Below are 20,705 nucleotides of genomic sequence, written 5' to 3'. Positions count from 1 at the left end.
ACAATCAAAAATAAATAAACAGGTGGAAGACATACTACTCAAAACAATTGATATGTTTACACGATGATACTTGTACATCCCTGGACAGAAGGTTGTTGTTGTTGTTGTTGTTGTTGTTGTTGTTGTTGTTGTTGTTGTTGTTGTTGTTGTTTGTGGTGGTGGTGCAAGTGGTAGCTATTATTTTCTTGCCTCAGATTCCAAACGACCCTGCGTCATTAGAACGGCCGGTGGAGGGGTATGTCGTACGACTGCAGGCAGACTCGCTCAGCTCTCCACTCTCTGTCACCGTCAACACGAGCATTGTCAGTTCACACAACATCAGCGGTCTCACGGAGAGAACGCACTACAATTGCTCTGTTGCCGCCTATAACGCTGGTGGGGTGGGGCCTTACTCTGACCCTATTACAACCGTTACTCTTTATGGTAAGTCTTTTTTTTATGAGAAAAGCAAGAAATAAGGATAAACAAAAACGATGAAAAAAAGAAAAAGTGTGTGTGTGTGTGTCCAAATCACCACAGCATACATGATGGCTGTTTATTTGTCGAGGGATTGTCTTATCCCATTTAAAAGCCTGATACGATCTTAGATGGTGAGCCAAACTGTCTACACAAGACAGACTCGAGTGTGCCTTTAATGTGTGTGTGCGTAAGTGGATGTGCGTGATGTCTCTGTGTGTCTCTCTCTGTGTGTCTGACGCCGCCCAAAGCGCCTGAATATATCCTTCTTGCTGTTTTTGTTGTTTTTGTCTATCGAATCGTATTTTAATGAGTGCCATCTTACATCTGCCGGTAAAATGTTGCAGCACTGTTCAGCAGCAAAGCCTACACACCGGAGATCAAACTGTCCATGTCCGGAGTAGGAATTGCGGCCCTTGGGGGATGTGTAGGTGGCGTTTTTCTTGTTTTACTCATCTTCTACACGGTACGTCATTGGCGAAAAGTACACCATGGCAACAGCCTTGACCTCTTGCGACCTTCACACGGTCTTGACCCGCTCTACTTGGAGAATCCTAAGTAAGAATATGAATTGGTTGCTGTGTGTATGTGTGTGTGTGTGTGTGTGTGTGTGTGTGTGTGTGTGTGTGTGTGTGTGCGCGCGCGCGCGCTTCTTTGCGTTTGCATTTGCACTCCATGTGAATGAGTATGAATGATGAAATGATAATTTTTATATTTGGACTAGACAGTGCACATAGTTATAGTACGTGCGTATTTTTATTGATGTGCGTGAATTATCGAATGCATGTGGAAATGACCGCCCTGATATGGCCCTTCGTGGTCGGCTGGGCGTTAAGCAAACAAACAAACAAACAAATGTGGAAATGCATAATTGTGTTGTGTCAATTGAGAGTCTTCTTTTGCACAGCATGGAGATGTATTCAAAGAATTGGGACGAGGTGTCCTACTGACAGTGACGACACGTGGTAATAAACACAACGGGTTGTTCAAAGGGCTTTCTTGAGGGTTTGGGATAGTTTTTATTTTGCCTGCGTGTATATTTTGTTTTTGTTTTGATGCCCGCTCTTTTTATGATATCAAACAAAGTTATCAGTCAGAACAATGTGTGACATTATACATGTTGCAAAGTTGACGCAGATGGCCATCATTTTAAGCGCATGAAACAGCGCTGTCTCCCTATTCCTCTACTTGGCGTACTTGTGTATGTGCTTTACATGTAGTACTTGAAGGGCAGGTTGAAAGACTGATCGCTGGTGCCTAAAACCTTTTTCCTTATTCGTTAAGGATCTATCAATCAACCAATCCATTCTGCTTTACTCTTTTTTTTTTTTTTGACCTCAGTTGCATGCAAGGTTGCTTCAACCCATCTTTTTTGCCTCTTTCGTCTTTTTTTTTTTTTTTTTTTTTCCTTTTTTTTTTCTTTCTTTTTGGGCGGTGAGCATATCCTTCTTCATTGGTCTTTTTTTTCATTTTTGTTTCAATGAAATTTTAATTTTGTTTTCTTTTGCATTACAGGTTACATTTCCATTAAATTACTTTTTAATTCAACAACAATCTAACTAAGGACAATGGGGATACACCTTTCGTAGCGCAAGTTCTTGTTGAAATACAATTTCCAATGGAATATGCGATTTAGTTTTCTTAACTTTGCTAATGCACATTTTTGCTATCAATAAAACATGGTTAATTAACGCTGATTCCTGACATTTTTCGATTCCGAATAATACATCTGTAATAGACAATAAGAAAGCCCGACCTGTCAGACTGTTCAACATTTTTTCAATAAAAGTCCAAAACCTTCTAATTCGGGGACACTCATAGAAAAAGTGTTCCATTCTGCTTTACTCTACGAGATTTTGTTATCTTGTGAGGGCAGAAATGGGATGTATCGTATCTGCGGCACCTTTAGGGTTCTTAGTCTGAGTCGTTGACTCCTACACCACGAATAGAAGCAGGGCGTCTGCACTTATACTGACAACTTCAGGTCTGTCACCATGTGTGTGTGTGTGTGTGTGTGTGTGTGTGTGTGTGTGTGTGTGTGTGTGTGTGTGTGTGTGTGTGTGCGTGCTGTAGAGAGAGACAGGGGGTCTACAGAGGAGGGGGGAGATAGGATAGGTAGATAGAGAGAGGGATAGAGAAAAAAGGATGAAATAAGGAAGGAAACACAGAGTGAGAGACAGAGAACCAGAGGGAAAGAAAGATCGCCAGAGAGAGAGAGAGATGATGATGATGATGGAACTTTATTTTTCAATGATAGAGGTTTAAGGCGACGCCTTTTCTTACAACCGGTCCTTACTTCTAATACAAATAGGAGAGAGAGAGAGAGAGAGAGAGAGAGAGAGAGAGAGAGAGAGAGAGAGAGAGAGAGAGAGAGAGAGAGAGAGAGAGAGGGGACGTGTTATGTGCGTTCTATGCCCCTGTCTGCACATGGTTGGCTTTGCTTCGGAAACAAGAAATGTTTTTTTTCTTTCTCCCGTTCTGTCAAAATCGTATTTAGCAGGTCCCCATCGTTACTAAGGGATAGTACGCATGTTTTCCAAAGTGGGTATTTACTCTTTGCTTTCTTTTGTTTCGCTTTTTGGTATTAAACGCTTGATTAGACTGAGAGACGGAACAGTGCTTTATCCTTTTACGCATTTCTTTGCATTATTCATTATTCTATTTAAAATAATGATTTCAACCATTGTGCTTATATTGCTGTCCAAGAGACAATCGTTACCGTGAAATGTGCGTGCAAACGTTGTAGCTTACTTTTAGTCCAAAAACAATTACAATGAAAGTTATGACCAAAAAGAATGAAAGAAAATGCTTGACATTAATGTACTTACCGAATGTTCTCTGTGTGTAATGCGGGGATCATGAAGTTTGGTTTGCATTCTGAGATTGTTCAGACCTGTGTTTTGTTGGTTTTTTCTATCCTGCACTATTTGTGTAATTTTTTCTAAGCGCTGTGTCTTTCTGCTCTATACATTGCTGGGGATGGTGTGACGGTCAAAGCTATATATATATACATTCCTTCTCGTGTGAGCAATGTAGGTGACCGTCACAGGTCTCTTGAGGCATGTACACGAGACAGCTTATCCTGGAAGCAAAACCCCAAACGCCTTAAGCCAACATTGCTGCTCCCTGTGCCCAGTTGGAACTTGTTGTTTAATGAAGTTGGTAAGGGACACACAGTTATGCCAACTTGCTAAATGTATTCAGCCAATAATGTCAACCTTGCACACAATGCTTCCACGCTATAGGTTTTACTTTTTTTATTTTTTATTTTTTAGTGTGTGTGTGTGTGTGTGTGTGTGTGTGTGTGTGTGTGTATGTGTGTGTGTATGTATATATGTGTGTGTATGTGTGTGTGTATGTGTGTGTGTGTATGTGTGTGTGTGTGTGTATGTGTGTGTGTATGTGTGTGTGTGTATGTGTGTGTGTGTGTATGTGTGTGTGTGTGTGTATGTGTGTGTGTATGTGTGTGTGTGTATGCATGTGTGTGTGTGTGTGTGTGTATGTATGTGTGTGTGTGTGTGTGTGTGTATGTGTGTGTGTGTGTATGCATGTGTGTGTGTGTGTGTGTATGTGTGTGTGTGTATGCATGTGTGTGTGTGTGTGTGTATGTGTGTGTGTGTGTGTGTGTGTGTGTGTGTGTGTGTGTCCAAGTGAAAGGGTGCACGTTGAAGCCTGGTCAGGTCTGTGGCTGTCAATATGCATGGCCGTGTACATTGGACGGACTGTTCCGTTCAATATGAGATCTAAAAGCTGATAACATCAAAAATATGTTTTAACAAAACTGAACAAAACGTTCTGCTTTTTGTCTTCAGGGGACTGTATAAAACACCCCACTGGAGTAAAGTGAAATGGCTGAGGAGCTTTCATCCTGGTCGTCTGTTCGGGACAACTACCGCTGCAGCCGCCATCTCCACCACCGCCAACCCAACCACCGCCACCATCACCAACAGCAACGACGATACAACGAACGATGGCAAGCCAAACAACGTTGTTGCAGAAGCAGACGTGGCAGTGGTCACCATGGAAACGCCCTCTACAGAACGACCTGGGGACACCCCCCGGGGAGAGACGAGAGAAAAGGGCAGACCATGGTGGAGACGCCTCAGGTGCAGCACCTCACATTGTGTTTATCACTCGCTCTTTGCACGTTACGCCTTCCCTACGTTAATCACAACCACTCGAGGCAGACACGTTCTGAGAAACAAAGGGAAGTAAGCGTTTTGAATACAGAAAACAGTAAATGAGAGTTAGGCAGAAACAGTCTCCTGGGACCGGAAAGAATAAAAAGTATTGATATGGTCATAAAATAAAATAGATGAGTGTGGTTAAAATGTACCGTAAACACGCCAGAGGAAGGTGTACGCCCGGTTCAATGCAAATCGCCCGCGCCGCTGACAATCTGAGGCGAGAGAAGGCGGATTGAAGGTACATTCTCGAACAAAATGTGCTAGAATGCGGGCCCTGTTTTTTTTATACTGGCAATTTTAAGGTGGCAATTACAGAAACCCTTTCTCTATCAAATGCGTGAACTTTTTCCATAGTACCCTCTCTTTAAAGGTACTGAACTTGTCAAATCCAGGTGCACGGAGCCCCTGGGGCTTTTAGTCATACCTCAGGCAGCTATCCGTTAGAAAAACTACCAAGTTTCATTGACTTGCACCCAAAGAGTCAAGAACTGCGATTTTTTTACGAATTAATTTCGTACTCGGACCCGGCTGGTCTTGGCCTATTTTTGGATCTAAATTTAGATCAGGTAGATTACCACATCATGCACAAAAAGACACGTCACTAGCAAACTATGTCAGACGTCATCATGAGTTTGTGTAAAACAAAATGGAGGCCGGAATCACTCAGTTGAATCGAACTCCGACCAAACACCACGTAATAACTAGGTTAATGTATGCACTAGCCCATCCTACCCTCCCCTAGCCCATCCTACTCGCCATTCTCCCCCCTCCCATTCTACGCCTGCCCTTCCCCAGCCTCATATTCCCCCTAAAAAGGGGGTGGAGGCTAAAAACAGGAGAGCTCATCGCATCATCCCATTGCTTCTCCTCCGTCTTTATCAGACGTGCAAGGGGAAGGGACGGTTTGACAGAACCTCCTCTCTCGTATCTCATAGCGAGATGGGAACACGGCGAACCATCACATCCCGCCGCTTCCCTATGCGATGGGTGCAGTGAGAAGACTGAGATGGAGAAAGGGTCGACAGGTTCCCTCTCTACTCCCTCTTACTAGAAATTATTACCCCACTTCAAACCCTTTCTCAAATTTTCCAGGTGACTTTAGGGCAACTTGTTTGAAACAGAACTGTAATTGTGTCTGTAAACAGAAACTCTTGCACTAATGACTTTTGTCGTTTTACTTTTGTATGTTAAAATGTCTCTAATCGTTGGAATATCCCATTAAAAATCAAAATCTAATAATGTTACGTTCCCAAAACGTTGTGTTGGCCCAGCGCATAACAACAAAAATAGTAGTCGTGGTCAACTAGTGAACTCTACTCATTTCGTTTGACGATATTCACAAATGCACAATCTCCGCTTCTCCTATTTCATTGTGTGTGTGTCGGTGTGTGTGTGTGCGCGCGCGCGTGTGTGTGTGTGTGTGTGTGTGTGTGTGTGTGTGTGTGTGTGTGTGTGTGTGTGTGTGTGTGTGTGTGTGTGTATATGCGTCCTTGTAAAAAAAAGTTCATTGCAGTTCAGGTCAGCAAGTGTTTTGCGAGAGATTGTGTAATATTATAGAAGTCACGTAGGCAGTCTCTGGTTATACGGTTATTAACAGAACGAAATATATATGTGTTTGCATGCGTTTGTGTGCGTGCGTCTGTGTGTGTGTGCGTCTGTGTGTGTGTGTGTGTTTGTGTGTGTGTACGTGCGTGTGTGTGTGCGTGTGTGTGTGTGGTCGGAGCAGTTTCGGACAAAATATTGGACATGTTGGGAATGTTTCGATGTGATATATTCCAGCTAGCATACATATTTGCACGATTTAAACATGCTAGATCCGTTTCTTTGCACGAATTAAAGGCACAGTAAGCCTCCCGTAAACCGTACATACAGTACAAGCATACTTCCATTTGAACGCTCACCGAACGGGAACATCCTGGCTGCTTTCTGTCGAGCGTGAGAAATTTTCAAAGAATTTATTTTTGTGGACTTGGTCCTCTACAACAATGGCGCCTCGTTTTGGTGCTGGACGGCTGTTATGAGTATTCAATACCGGAAATCACGCCCGGACAGTAAACCTCCCGTAAACCATCACAGATACTGTCAGGCTTTTACACACAGTACAAACACCCTTCCATTTGAACGCTCACCAAACGGGAACATCCTAGGTGCCCTACGTAAAGAACGAGCAATTTTTAAAGAATTAATTTTGCAGATTGTCTCGAGCACTTTTTGGACCCATCCTGAACTCAGGTCAAACATGAGTTAATTCCCTTCGGGTCTCATTCTATCGATGTAAACTGGCGATAGCCGTGAATCGATGATTATCAAAATGTTTTTGGACCGAACGGTGCGTTTTTGCGCTAGACCTAACTTTTAAAATCTAAATACAGAAATTGACAGCTTGTTACTCAAACATTCTTTAATCATAAAAGAATTCTTTTTTCATCAAGACAAGATCAGTACAATTCAAAGGTGTGAAAGTTTGAAAAAAGAAAAGCCCGGAAGCAGGGTCACGCAAGGGTCGTAGCAGACGACGGTTTATGCAAATCGCCGTTCCTCTCAACAGTCAAAAGCCATCGCTAGAGTTCTTGTGAACCACAGCCGTTTGTTTCGTGCATTAAAATGTGCTATTGTAAATAAGCTCACATCGAGTCGCATTCAAATGTCTAACTGACGACTACATTGTGAAAAAGGGAAACTGGATCACACGGGTTCACGATGGCTCAGGGGTAAGATAAACCACGCAAAAATAAATTCTTTGAAAATTGTTCGCTCTTTACGGAGGGCACCTAGGATGTTCTCAATCGGTGAGTGTTTAAATGAAAGGGTGTTTGTACTGTGTGTAAAAGCCTGACCGTATCTGTGATGGTTTACGGGAGGCTTACTGTGCCTTTAAGCACATAACACACAAACTGAAGGATACTGAAACGTACACCCACTGGGAATGGAAGCGTACACCAAGTTGTGTGAAGGGGGTTTGGCACCGTATCCCAAAATTTGAGGGTACTGTTATACAATACCTTATTGTGTCGCAGTGCGTCATTGTACAGTAAAACCCAAATTATAAGACAAGAAAAGGGATATATGATGCAATATTATGAATGTAAAAGTGTTTTTGCATGTGTATAGTACAACTGCAGGGAAAGGCAAATGGCGGAAATTTAATCCAGAATGCCGCACTTCCCACCACAAAACGTACTATACTTTAAAGGTATAAATACGCATATTTTGTGACGTAGCTGCATTGAGGAGTATCTGCATATTATGTGTTATGTAACTGCTAATCGACTTACTTGCAGTTAGGCAACCAAATGTGTCTTTAATGCAGCAACATACCTGCATCTGTTCAAGAAATTGCTGCGAGACCAAGCGGAGAAGGCGATAGGCATTTCACCGGGCGTACACCTTTCCCCGGCGTGAAAAGCATCAGTCCAATGAAAATCGTTTGTCCAGTTCAATGACATTGGATTAGCAATGCGTCTTATTTTCTTGGGTGCCAGAAGACTGGTTTCGAATCTCACTTAGCGTTTCTTAAAAAAATATCTTGCCGGCCTTAGTCTGCGCTTTCAGGCGGTTTCCCTGAGAATTTGGTATGAGGTACATTCAAGTATGCTAAAGAAAGTTCTGTACGAATGTTTCACACTAGGCCTATTAGGCGTTGGGGAAATCCGTGGCACTAATCGCATTGTCTGCCTTCCACTGAATGGATTACAGCATGTTTAGCTGTGAAGCAAAGGTCGCAGCAGGATATCTATTTTCTTCTGAGTGACTTTGTTTCAGTTTCTTTCCCCTCTTATTTAATCACGTACCGAACCTTCTGTGTTTCAGGTTGCCGATGTCTTTCAGCAAAGTGCCCTCACTGAAATCAGTGCTGCCTTCAAAGCGCCGGAGGACACGAAGGTCCAAGCTGACCATCTCCCACCCCCACTTCTCTGGTCAGGGTGCCACCGTCACCACGAAAACCGAGCACGCCGGGGATGCATCCTCCAACCGCCATCACCAACACGACTGTCTTCCGTCCAAACACTTGTCTCATCGCCTGTCGTTCGGGGAGGAGTTTCCTGATGGGGTCAGTCTCTCCTCCCTCTCGGACTCGTTGACCATCGTATCCGAGGATCTCAGTGAGGCCTCCGCGTCGGGTGAAAACTGCAAGATGTGCGTGGAAAGTATTATTAGTGCCACCAACGTTCCCTGCAGTCTGGAGTCCACCGATGAAAATGTGCTTAGACGATGTTCTGGGATTCAGAATCGAAGTGCAAAGCATGAGATGGGTGCAGATGGCAGGAGTTCACTTTACACGACTGAAGCGTCCACATTGCAGGAGAAAAATACCAAACATTCCGAAAAGAAGCAAGCCGAAGAGAGTGGTAACCTCAATCAGAAGATCTCTGGGCCGAGACACAAAGATTCTGAAGTGCATGAAAAGAGCAAAACTGCAACTGTGAAAGACATTGAAAACCTGTATATAAGCGCGAGAAAAATACCTGAGGAGATTGCTGCTACTTTCAAGGAAGACGTACCTGTCGGTGCGATCAAGGGTAGGAACGTAAACCCCAAACGCAGCTCTCTGGAGCGTGAGCGGAGGGCCCCCGATTGGGTTCGCACTGGAAAGCCAGAGCCAACACACGACAGTGATGTCCAGTGTCAACTGACAGACATTAACGAAGGTGGGACATTGATAACACCAGATTTTAACCAAGCTACATCCGCAAGAGAGAATGTGACCAGCGAGGACTGTGTCCAGCGTAGAAACGACACAGACCTTCAACTGACAGACAGTGACAAGGGACAGGCACTGGGGAAGCCTGGTGTCAACCTGATCGGGGCAACAACAGAGGAAACAAGCAGTGATTTCAATGTACAGTCACCAACAGGGCAGCGTGCTGAGGACTGGAGTCACGACGGCCCTCAACTGAACGCTGACGACAAAGAAGACACACGGGACGCTAACCTGGTCTGGGCAACAAGAGAGGAAGCACGCAGTGACAACACTGCCCAGCCGCCACGAGGGCAGTATGCGGAGGACGAGGTCGGCACAGAGAGGAACGTGACGGTGACAGACGGCGAGAGCGTGTATCACATCTTGCAGCGTCTGGACGAGGAGCTGGAGGCACACACAGCCACAGAGACTCAGGAGAACACCGTGGACCTGGACAGTCTGGACGGCTCTTCGTCAACAGACCTTCAGCAATCACGTCCTAATCAAAACCAACAAGGGGCGATACCAGAGGCGCTTCCTGCCCAGAGATGGAGTTACGAGAGGTCTTTTCAGTTGTGGAAGACACCTTCATCTGTTCTCAGGACAGAACAAAGCACCAGCACGCCGAAAGCCGCTGCAACTGATTTAACTGACAGCAAATGTATGGAAGAAAACGTTCATTCTTCCAGCGGAAGTGACATGTCTTCATCCACGACGCAGATGTTCAACGCCGAGTTAGATGGCTATGACGTGAATCCTCTCAAATCCCCAGCTCCCAACACCACACCCACACAGACCAACTTTTACCCTGAAGCTCGCAGCATAAAGAGCGCGTGTCCGTCCTCACCCAGTCTGGTCTCGCTCCACTCTTCTGCAAGTGCCAATGACACGTCGTTCGTTCGCAGAGTGTACTGCCATCCTGCCACAGCACTGGACCGGTCAGACAAGAAGGTGCTACAAGAGCTGGTCAGTACCCTAGACTCCCTAGGGCCGAGCTTCAAACGACCCAACAAACGGCCACGGTTTTACACCCTTCAGAGAAAGAGCTCAAGCTCAACACATTCGTCGCAGGGTTCGCGGAGTCAAGGAAAAGCAGAACAAATGCAGCTCAAGTTTTACACTGTCCAGAGGAAGAAGTCTGATACCTCTTCTTCGAGAAGTGACAGAGTGTTCGGAACCATTCGTTCCCTAGACACACACAGCCATTCACTCAGTAGCAGTCATCCGTCTGGTATATCGGCAGGCCTTTTCACTGGTAAGACAAACATGACTCTGCCTGGTCGTAAACAATCGGCAGTTTCCACGGCAAGTCTCAGAAGCTATGTGTTTCCGAAGAGATCGCACAATACTCTACGCAAATGTGACATTGCGAGAGAGAAAGGGAACAGCAGACGTAAAGGCCTGACGATGCCAAGATGGTGGTTTCCCCGTCCAGCGAGCAATCCCAGTTCTTCGCCGTCGTCCAGTGTTAGTTCAACCCTGGGTTCAGATGAGAGATCTCTGGGCACGGGCCGGAGAGAGATATCACACGTGAACCCCAGGGATAAAGCTACCTCAGGCACGCTAATGTAGTCAAGTGGCGTACACAGTCTTTTTGTGTAATTATCCCCAGCCCGACCCAGTTGCCTCCCCTGTCTATTATCTTCCCCTGACCCAAGTTGTGTCTCCAGCGAGGATTATTGTGTGTCTACTATCGTAGGGTAGACTCTTGACCGGATGCATTTCTAACCTCTTATCCCAGATTTAGGTGGTCGTTATGTAATGTGCCGCCGGACTGTCTGGGTATCGTTGGACGGCGGTTTGTCAAGTGGGTGTCATTTCTTTTGACAGGGTATATCATAGAAGAGGTTTTAGTCTCTTACCCCTCTCCCCCTTCTTTGTAACTGGTTGTAATATAATGAGCCTTATCCGGTGTGCGTAATATTTCCTGTGCTTGACACCGACCCGGCTTCATGCCTTGGTAACGATCCCTTTCATTGGGCAGGCAATTTTAAGACGACACCCCCCGTTGCCTGACACCTAGGTATTCTTCCTATTGGCTATCAGAAGTGACCAGCCTTTAAAAGACTGAGTATTTAGGCTAGAGGAGAGAACACGATTTGTGATATACTGAGCTGTGTGCTGCTCGATTGTGTCGGTTGACGTGAACGGTCGAAGTGCTGACCAAATTTGTCGCGAAGTTGTAATCAGTCGACTTGTGGTGTTAGATTCCGATACCTGTGCTCTTGTGTTTACGTTTCACTGAGTGTGCTCACTGGGGAGAATCTACACTGCTTTCTGGTGTTAACTTTCTGGTGTTAACTTTCTGGTGTTAACTTTCTGGTGTTAACTTTCTGGTGTTAACTTTCTGGTGTTAACTTTCTGGTGTTAACTTTCTGGTGTTTGCTTCTGGTGTACGTTAAGTAAAAGTCACGTTATCGCAACCTCTGTCTTGGCGTCTCATTTATGCTTCCTGGCCTATTCCCCCCTTCCACTCCACCCTATCACATCTGGCGCATGCGGAGCAGGATTCAGGAAGTAGAGACGCCGTAGTTTAACACCAGAAAGCAGGGGTAGCAGTGTAGGAGGTACTCGGCGTATCCAAGATGGCGGTCGACGGGGTTCCTAGACCCCGGTGGCAGATGTTCCCCCCTCCCAGGCTTCCTGTCTTCACTGGTGGTGACGATGGCTGTCAGCTCGACGATTTCAGCACCGAGGCACGTCGCGTCATTTCCCATTTCAACATGGCGGCACTTGGAGGGGAGGGAGCAGAGTGGCTGATCCAGTCACTCGCTGGGGCTGCCAGGAAGGAGGTTAACCTGCACCCCCCTCAGGCGACCGCTACGGCTGACCTAGTCCTGACCATTCTGCAGGACACGTTTGGAGACCACGCCAGCATTTCTTCACTGCTTTCGTCATTCTTCACGCGTTACCAGGGACAAGAGGAGGGCCTTCTTTCATATGCCCACAGTTTGCAGTCTCTGCATGTCAAGATTAATTCTCTTGTTCCTGATACATTGACAGATGATGCTCTCCGGGATCATTTCAGCCATGGACTGTTTTTGCATCCTCTACGACGAGATCTGCTGCGCTTTGTGAGAGGGCGTGAGGCTGTCACTTTTGCGGCAGTCCGTGCCGAAGCTCTCAGGTGGATGAGGGAAGATGTCGATGTAGTGGCTGACCAAGCAACTCCTGTTTCCAAAGAGAGGAGTGCCGGGTTAAGCAGGCTGCAGGTCCCAGTCAACGAACTCGCCGTCAGCTCAGCAGAGCTTCGAGCTGCCCTGGACCAACACCCTCGAGCTGCCTTACGTCAACAGCAACCATCCGCGAAGCCACGTTGTTGGCTTTGCAACCGCCACGGGCATCTGCAGAACAGGTGCCCTACCAAGCGTCAAAGAGACCAACAACCGTTGTCATGGAGACAGCCAAGTGAGAAACGCGCGAGTCATCAGTCAACATCCATCACGGCGCAACCTCTCCGTGAGCAAAGCTGCCAGACAGAGGAAGAGCATCAAAATGTGACACTGCCAGTCCCCGTGCAGCTACACGACACTCAGCAGGTCACATTTTGGGATTCCATGCTCAATCTTGCCCCTTTACCCCAAGTCCCTGCTACCCCAACGTTCCCGGACCGAGGCACTGTCTGCATCGCACGCCCTGTCTTCCCCCCACCCGTCCAGCCTCATCCGGTGCAGCCAGCGGCCCCTGCACCTGTTCCTCGGGCCCAGGAGCTTCCAGTGCTAGTACTGCGAGTCCCAGACCAGCCTCTGGCTAGAGACCCAGAACCTCTGGTTCCTCCTCCAGCTGCTGTGCCTGTGCGCCGCTCACAGCGTATACGGCAGAGATTGTCGTCGTTCTGAGCAGTCATGGGATTAACTTGATTTTATTTATTTTGAACAGACGGACTTGTGTGTAATATAATAAGTGTGCCGCTGTCATAACCCCGCCATCCGTCTATAGTGAACAGTCAGGAAAACAATGTGCTGCTGTCATGTGGGCAATGTGTCATTTGTGAGACTGTTCGTGTTCTGCTAAGAGACTGTGTGTACACTATGAGTATTGATTGCCTGTTGTATTGTGTCTTGTATGAATGGGTTGGGTGACTGTGAGTGTCATCCGTGACTGTTTCTGATTTTATTTGTTGTTTCACTTGGGTGAACTTGTGTTTGATTTATAGATGTCATTTTCAGCTATTCCCGAGGCGCTGTACCTGCGAGGACGCAGTTGGTATAGAGCTGGGGGGGATGTAGTCAAGTGGCGTACACAGTCTTTTTGTGTAATTATCCCCAGCCCGACCCAGTTGCCTCCCCTGTCTATTATCTTCCCCTGACCCAAGTTGTGTCTCCAGCGAGGATTATTGTGTGTCTACTATCGTAGGGTAGACTCTTGACCGGATGCATTTCTAACCTCTTATCCCAGATTTAGGTGGTCGTTATGTAATGTGCCGCCGGACTGTCTGGGTATCGTTGGACGGCGTTTTGTCAAGTGGGTGTCATTTCTTTTGACAGGGTATATCATAGAAGAGGTTTTAGTCTCTTACCCCTCTCCCCCTTCTTTGTAACTGGTTGTAATATAATGAGCCTTATCCGGTGTGCGTAATATTTCCTGTGCTTGACACCGACCCGGCTTCATGCCTTGGTAACGATCCCTTTCATTGGGCAGGCAATTTTAAGACGACACCCCCCGTTGCCTGACACCTAGGTATTCTTCCTATTGGCTATCAGAAGTGACCAGCCTTTAAAAGACTGAGTATTTAGGCTAGAGGAGAGAACACGATTTGTGATATACTGAGCTGTGTGCTGCTCGATTGTGTCGGTTGACGTGAACGGTCGAAGTGCTGACCAAATTTGTCGCGAAGTTGTAATCAGTCGACTTGTGGTGTTAGATTCCGATACCTGTGCTCTTGTGTTTACGTTTCACTGAGTGTGCTCACTGGGGAGAATCTACACTGCTTTCTGGTGTTAACTTTCTGGTGTTAACTTTCTGGTGTTAACTTTCTGGTGTTAACTTTCTGGTGTTAACTTTCTGGTGTTAACTTTCTGGTGTTAACTTTCTGGTGTTTGCTTCTGGTGTACGTTAAGTAAAAGTCACGTTATCGCAACCTCTGTCTTGGCGTCTCATTTATGCTTCCTGGCCTATTCCCCCCCTTCCACTCCACCCTATCACACTAAGAAAAGAGGATGTTGTTTTTGGATCGAACAGCGTCGGGTCCGAAACGGCCACTCTCTACTGACAGACATATTGTGAAGAGAGTATATTGTGACGTGTATCTTGGTACATTAAAATGCTACCATAGTTTGATACATATTGTGTTTCAACCCAACTTTCGCAGCTTTTGCAACGTTCTGTGATGATGATGATGATGACGATGATGATGGAAGTTTATTTCAGAAGTTTAGAGGTCACGCCTTTTCTTACAACCTGTCTAATACAAATAGAAATTGTGAGCACCTGTGAGCTGGTTGGATGACCCGTTGTACATAATTTTGTATTCATACTCTTTTTTTGCGTGTTTCCCCTCCATTTTCTTTCAAACCTTGTTCGTTCCGTGTTGCGTCTGCTTTTTGTTGTCTTTTGTGTTCTTGTTTTTCCTGATGAAGCTTCCATAAGCGAAAATTCGTACCGTCTTGTCTCGTTCTTGTATTGGTGAGTACAGTTTATTCCTTTGTTTTTTAACTTTGTTCATCTTACCACAGTCACTTCTTTGTTTAGATTTCATACTCTTATTTTTCTCATAATCCTTTCAAATAGGTTAGCAAAAATATATTCTCATTTTCATATATTTTTGGACACGTTAAATTAGTAACAGCAGTCACGCTGATGAATATGTCCTGTCTTGACACGTTCGCCGTTCTAACCGCACAGTGCACAATCTGTAAGTGGACTTTCAGATGTGTATGTATCATGCCAGCTCACTGTGAACAACAGATCCACTTCGGATTTACCCGAATTATCTATTGTCTTGATCATGTATTATCTAACTCTCTGGCCCAAACCTGTCAGCCCGGCATGCCCAGTATAGCCTTATACTGTGGGACGTCTCTTGTAAGACCCCCCATTATAAGACTTTCTATATAAGACCTTTTTTATGTTTTCTTCACTGTGTAACTAAATTAACCTCTAATATGAGACCCCCTCTCTTAAGACGTGAATTTCTCAGGTGTTAGTAGGTTTTAACACAGAGGCATAACTGTAATAACAAACAATAATTACAATTCATTCCTTCTATTTGTTCAAGAAGGACCTGATGCTTCACACACTGCCGGACGCGCATTGATACTAGAATAATTCAACACGGTTTTGTTTGTTGTTTGTGCAAATTGGAAATGTTCCAGGTATGTGTTTACTCCTCATTCTTCTTCGTGCTGTGCGCCCACCCATCGTTTGTTTGTTGTTTGTGCAAATTGGAAGTGTTCCAGGTATGTGTTTACTCCTCATTCTTCTTCGTGCTGTGCGCCCACCCATCGTTTGTTTGTTGTTTGTTGTTGTTGTTTTGATTGATTTTTATCTCAAACATTGTGACAGGAAACAAATCATACAGCTCCTGCATGGTTCCCTTGAAACGTATCAACAATATTACTGTTATTGCTTCAAAGCAATGAAAAGGTACACATGCAAGAATGAGAAGTTTTCGATGGAATAGAGTGCTGAGACAAAAAGAATAAACTACAATGAGGTATGAATCATTCTTTGTCTGTTCAGCATCCATATTTTAATAAAATAAACGAGTTCATAATATACTATTGCTCCGTCGTCGACTTCCTTATTTTGGTGGTGGTGGTGATAGTGGTGGTTGGGTGCTTTTTGTGTTTTTACATTGACGTCTGTGTTACAGAAACTATTTGCACTCATAATAAGCATATGATGTGTACACGAGATCAGAGATAGAGAACGAGGGGCGGGGGAGAGTGTGTGTGTGTGTGTGTGAGTGTGTGTGTGTGTGTGTGTGTGTGTGTGTTCATATCACACATATCAGACAACTGTGTTAACACCATTCATTTTAAGACAAGGACAGTGTGCGAGACAGAATAGTACACCAACTCACGAATCCATGGATTTAACAATGAACTTTATTTATATACCCCGAGCCTATATCGTCCAATAAGACTGGGCACAGCGATACACAAATATTTTCAAAGCCGATACACATACATTTTGTTCTGGTTGTAGCTGGGAACGAACATATAGTCCCCACCAATAGATATCCCTCCGACCGTCCCGCTTCCAACGTCCAAGAATGGGGTCACGGTGTAGTTCCAGTCGTCCTTGACCTGTGACCTTGGGGTGAAGACAAACGCCTGGCCGCCATCGTCTCCGGACAGAACGATGGACGGTCTGGTCGTGTTGCCCCTGGGACGATGAACAGATAGAGGTTTATTTTTAACAAGCATAGTTATGTGCATTTTCCTTCATCATACCTGACGCACCAAAGCCCCCCCCCCCTCACACACACAAACACATACACACGCATGCACGCGCACAAAAGCCACATTGCGCGTACTCAGCACATATGTACATTTCATATACAAATGGGAATGAGGAGAACAAAACTTCTTGTAATTATCTAGCCATAGCAACTATGTCAAGTGAAGGTCCACTTGAAAGTTCTCGTGATTCAACGGCGAAGCTATGACAGATTCCACAAAATATACACGGCAAGCCAACACTCACTGCGTGGAGGGATGGAAGAGCTGGGCGGCGCCAGGGGCACCTTTCCCCACCTGCCCTGACCGGCTGCTGAAGCCTGAGGCCAGGAGATGGCGTTTGTACTCGCCTGTCCTGCAAACACACGCAGCGCGAAAAAGTGTTGTATGCTACAGAGCCAGCAAATGCAACGTCTTCAAGAGATGAAAGTCTCAAAGAAGTTATAATGATGGCACAAATATATTGTCGATAGGGACTGGCTAGATAAGTAGAAATTCACACACACACACACACACACACACACACACACACACACACACACACACACACACACACACACTCTCTCTCTCTCTCTCTCTCTCTCTCTCTCTTTTTTTTTATTTTTTAATTGGTAACCTGAAGTCATCTGGGATTTCGTAGACCAAGACGCTTCCATTCTTTGCGTCATTTGTGGTCACTAGAAGGTCATTCCGGCCGTCCAAGTTGACATCACACACTTTGACATCAAACACAGGACCAATGCTTGTGTCTATGTCACGATGGAAAATCTGCAATAATATAAAATAGACATTATCTGAAAAACTGAAACAATACACGCAAAGTCAATGCTTGTGTCTGGTTTGCCGCGATGTAAATCTACAAGAACAGAAATGCACGAGAAAGTCGTACAACGCTTTCATAAATAACCGGTCTAGATATCAAATTACTGACTGTCTCTGTTGTAATTGGAGCAGACATGATTTATGAAGTCATACACATGACATCACTCGCACACACTGTTACTGGTCAAAGCGGGAAATCTTTACTTTCCCCACTTTTACTTTTACTTCTACTGACCAAAAAAAGACTAATTCCAAGTGGGAAGTAGGCCTACAAAAACTTGTTCTATGTTAATGCACACTATGGTTCCTCTTGATCATTACAAAAGAGAAAAAAACTCCTGCATGCGGAAAGTTCACCTCAAAGCCCTTATTTTACTGTAGTTGCCATCTAAACACAAAACCTAGGTAGCCTACAAGATATCAATACTTTTGATATGAACTAGAAACTTCACGTGACCTACTTGATTTGTTTGTGACCAGTTCCCGGTGTTGTTCACCCAGAACACTCGCAGAGCGGGTTTGAAGAATTGCGCAATGAAAATGGCGTCCAATGGACTGCTGGATGGTGGGATGACCAGCTTAGCCTCATCAAAGAATATATCCGGGCCTTCTCCAATCACGTGACTTTTCCATGGACCCGTTTGCTTCTGCGTAGAACCAGGGTTCTCTAACCACAGAAGTTCTCCTTTCGATGAACCTTTACACGCAAAAGATACAGAATCTAAAAAGCAGCACTTGACGAAATGCAGGCTTTCGGAAGATGGTATCTATGTAGAGTAACACTCTGGATAACCCTGTTAAATTCTGTCCCTTAACAGCTCTGAACGTGTATTTCTTTAGTCTAAGAATAAGAAGTTCAGTTATTTTTTAGACTAAAGAAAATTTGAAAAAAACACTTGACGAAAAGAGTGTATAACGTGCACTATTCAAAACCACTTCTTACTTTGATCACTGACAAGCTAGGACACAAAAACATGTGTATAAGTAACCTAGGTGACCTAGCTTTTTTCGCTTCTTAACTATCGCTCTCTTTCTCTCCCCCCCCCCCCCCCCCCCCCCCCCCCGCTCATTCTCTTACTCCCTCCCATCTCTCTCTCTCTCTCTCTCTCTCTCTTTTGGGAAGATTGGGCATGTTCACCCTGTGCTAGGTATGTACCTATGATGGGTTTTTGAGCTCTGCACGTGAGGACATCGGCATCGCCATCTTGGTCCATGTCTCTCCACAGAACGAGATGGTAGAACCATTTCTCTGTGCTGTCGGTCAGCACCACGGCGTTTTCAGGGGCGCTAAGCGACGGGTCCAACAGAGTAACGGCCCCTTCCGTTTTCAGCGGAACGAGGAATCCGCCAGGAACCGCCACCAGCCGTTTCTTGAATATGGATTCTTCGAAAACAAACAAACAAACAAACGTCACTTACATTTTGCTTACTCAAATGTCTTCTATTGCTGTGGATCCACACGCACTAATGAATCAAACTGAACAAATATTCAGATTACAATTAAGAAAAAATGTAATGGCTCTCTTTCAAGCGATGAAGAAAACATTAAAAATACGTTGTCCAAATTCAAAGTGTTCCATGTTATGTCTATAATAAGCACAGAGATTGCCCGATGATAGAGAGAAGGAGAATTGGGGCCATGGTGAGGAACACGTTCAGCGAAGATAGTTTTGTTTCACCATTTCTTGATAAAACTCAACTTGAAACTCGACGAGAAATGGTCAGTGTTCTCACCAGGCACACCAGAAATCTGGTTTGGCCACACAACGCTGTGCGACATGACGTCAGGGGTGATGGCGAACACGTTCCCAGGGAGGTAACTCTCCACGTTAGCCACGCGGAACACGGCGTCGCCCTCGAACGGGTTGGCCGCGAAGTTGGAGATCAGCAGGTCTGACCCATTGCCGCTGCTACATATACACAAGAACACGACGGAAAAGGAGTAGGAGAAGGAGGCAGAGGAGGAAAAAAGGAAAATTAGTTGCTTTGATGTGAATATTGACTAACTTTGTCTTACCAACCGTGAAGTTCAAGGACCAATTTCCACTGCCTCAGGAACGGTGTCACGATTTCATCTTTCGCCTGTGTACATATTTCCCCCTCGACATATACTCAAGACTGAAATGTTGTTTCCTGGTAAAATTAAGAAGTGAAATTATTTAAGGACGAAAAGCATGTCAGTTTCTTGCATGTGAAGAAAATTGGTGGTAAAATTTAATAGATTTCAACCCCAAAATCGAATTCTTCGAAAACGTGTACTGAGTGGTTACGTCCCTTGAGTAAGAAGGAAACATTTTAGGATGAATCAAATTTCTAAGTTAAATAAAACAAATTGGTTGGACAAATTTGGCCCCATGAATGTAAGGTACACAAGGTCGCTCATCAGTATTATCGAAGGGTGTTTTTTTGTTCAGTGTAGAGTTTATACTAGATCAACGAGGCCGAGAAGCGAAATATCAACACGGCGAAAGATGAAAACGTCACAACGGCCACCGACTGTTTTGATTGATTGATCGATTGATTGATTGATTAGTTGAAATATCAACAACAAAATTAAATTGTTGCTTGAGTCAGTGAATGAGACAATGACACGGTCCCCGATTGATGGATTGTTTGATTACTTGATTGATTAATTGCCTGAGTTATTCGGAGAATGAGTCATTGTTTTAAAAGCATTATCTCAAGGAATTCAGAAATACAATAGGTCAGGGTAACCTAACTGACCTTTCAATGGCCTTACCTGTAGGGATAGAGAGCGGTGAAGGCAGGCTTGGCCACATTGAACTGACCGATCAAAGTGGGCAGTCCGCAACATGGCGGTGTCACAATATTCAGCAAGAGCACACCCACAAATAGACCTGATCTTGCAATTAATTCCATATCACTGTCGGGGTGGGAATTCTCTAAAAGCGGTTATGATCGTGTGCAGCCTGTATACAGCATACACACAGTCACAGTTCCTGCTTGTCTCGGTCAAACAGTGCCACAGAAATGCTCGCTGATTTAACTCTGTTCACAGTTTTAAATGTTCCTGCTCACCTTTCTCTTAACCCTGTTACTGGCTGACACAGGCCCCACTCTGGGCCACAAGTTGGCAAAGACTGATAAGCATCAATGTTAAGAAGTACCGGTATAGGGGCACGTTTCGAACGAATG

At 45.0% G+C, this 20,705-nt stretch overlaps 2 protein-coding genes across 3 annotated transcripts in view; one reads left to right on the top strand and one right to left on the bottom strand.

The window, feature by feature from the left end:
• LOC138973183 (hemicentin-1-like) overlaps positions 1–16,041 on the top strand; it is a 33,621-nt gene extending 17,580 nt beyond the window's left edge. The window contains exons 1-5 of one of the 2 annotated variants that reach the window (XM_070345874.1): positions 823–1,014; positions 1,364–1,421; positions 4,269–4,562; positions 8,454–10,892; positions 14,476–16,041. In XM_070345874.1, the coding sequence (XP_070201975.1) occupies positions 948–1,014; positions 1,364–1,421; positions 4,269–4,562; positions 8,454–10,892; positions 14,476–14,536 (2,919 nt within the window). In that variant the 5' untranslated portion in view covers positions 823–947 and the 3' untranslated portion in view covers positions 14,537–16,041. Of the gene's footprint in view, positions 1–194; positions 424–803; positions 1,015–1,363; positions 1,422–4,268; positions 4,563–8,453; positions 10,893–14,475 lie in introns of those variants that run through there. The other variant, XM_070345873.1, reaches the window with a different exon arrangement.
• A 314-nt stretch (positions 16,042–16,355) lies between these two features.
• LOC138973181 (uncharacterized) lies at positions 16,356–20,671 on the bottom strand. The gene is made up of 7 exons (XM_070345870.1): positions 20,290–20,671; positions 19,284–19,459; positions 18,706–18,933; positions 18,011–18,246; positions 17,344–17,495; positions 16,975–17,082; positions 16,356–16,653 (listed from the first exon to the last, which is right to left on the bottom strand). The coding sequence occupies exons 1-7, from the start codon at positions 20,427–20,429 to the stop codon at positions 16,437–16,439; spliced, it is 1,257 nt and encodes a 418-aa protein (XP_070201971.1). The 5' UTR covers positions 20,430–20,671; the 3' UTR covers positions 16,356–16,436.
• Positions 20,672–20,705: the final 34 nt, after the last annotated feature.

Source organism: Littorina saxatilis, linkage group LG8 (genome assembly GCF_037325665.1).
Source record: "Littorina saxatilis isolate snail1 linkage group LG8, US_GU_Lsax_2.0, whole genome shotgun sequence".
In the NCBI taxonomy this organism is placed as follows: Eukaryota; Metazoa; Mollusca; class Gastropoda; order Littorinimorpha; family Littorinidae; genus Littorina; species Littorina saxatilis.
The sequence above is the reverse complement of the archived record's forward strand: the minus strand, read 5'-3'. Positions and strand labels throughout refer to the sequence as shown.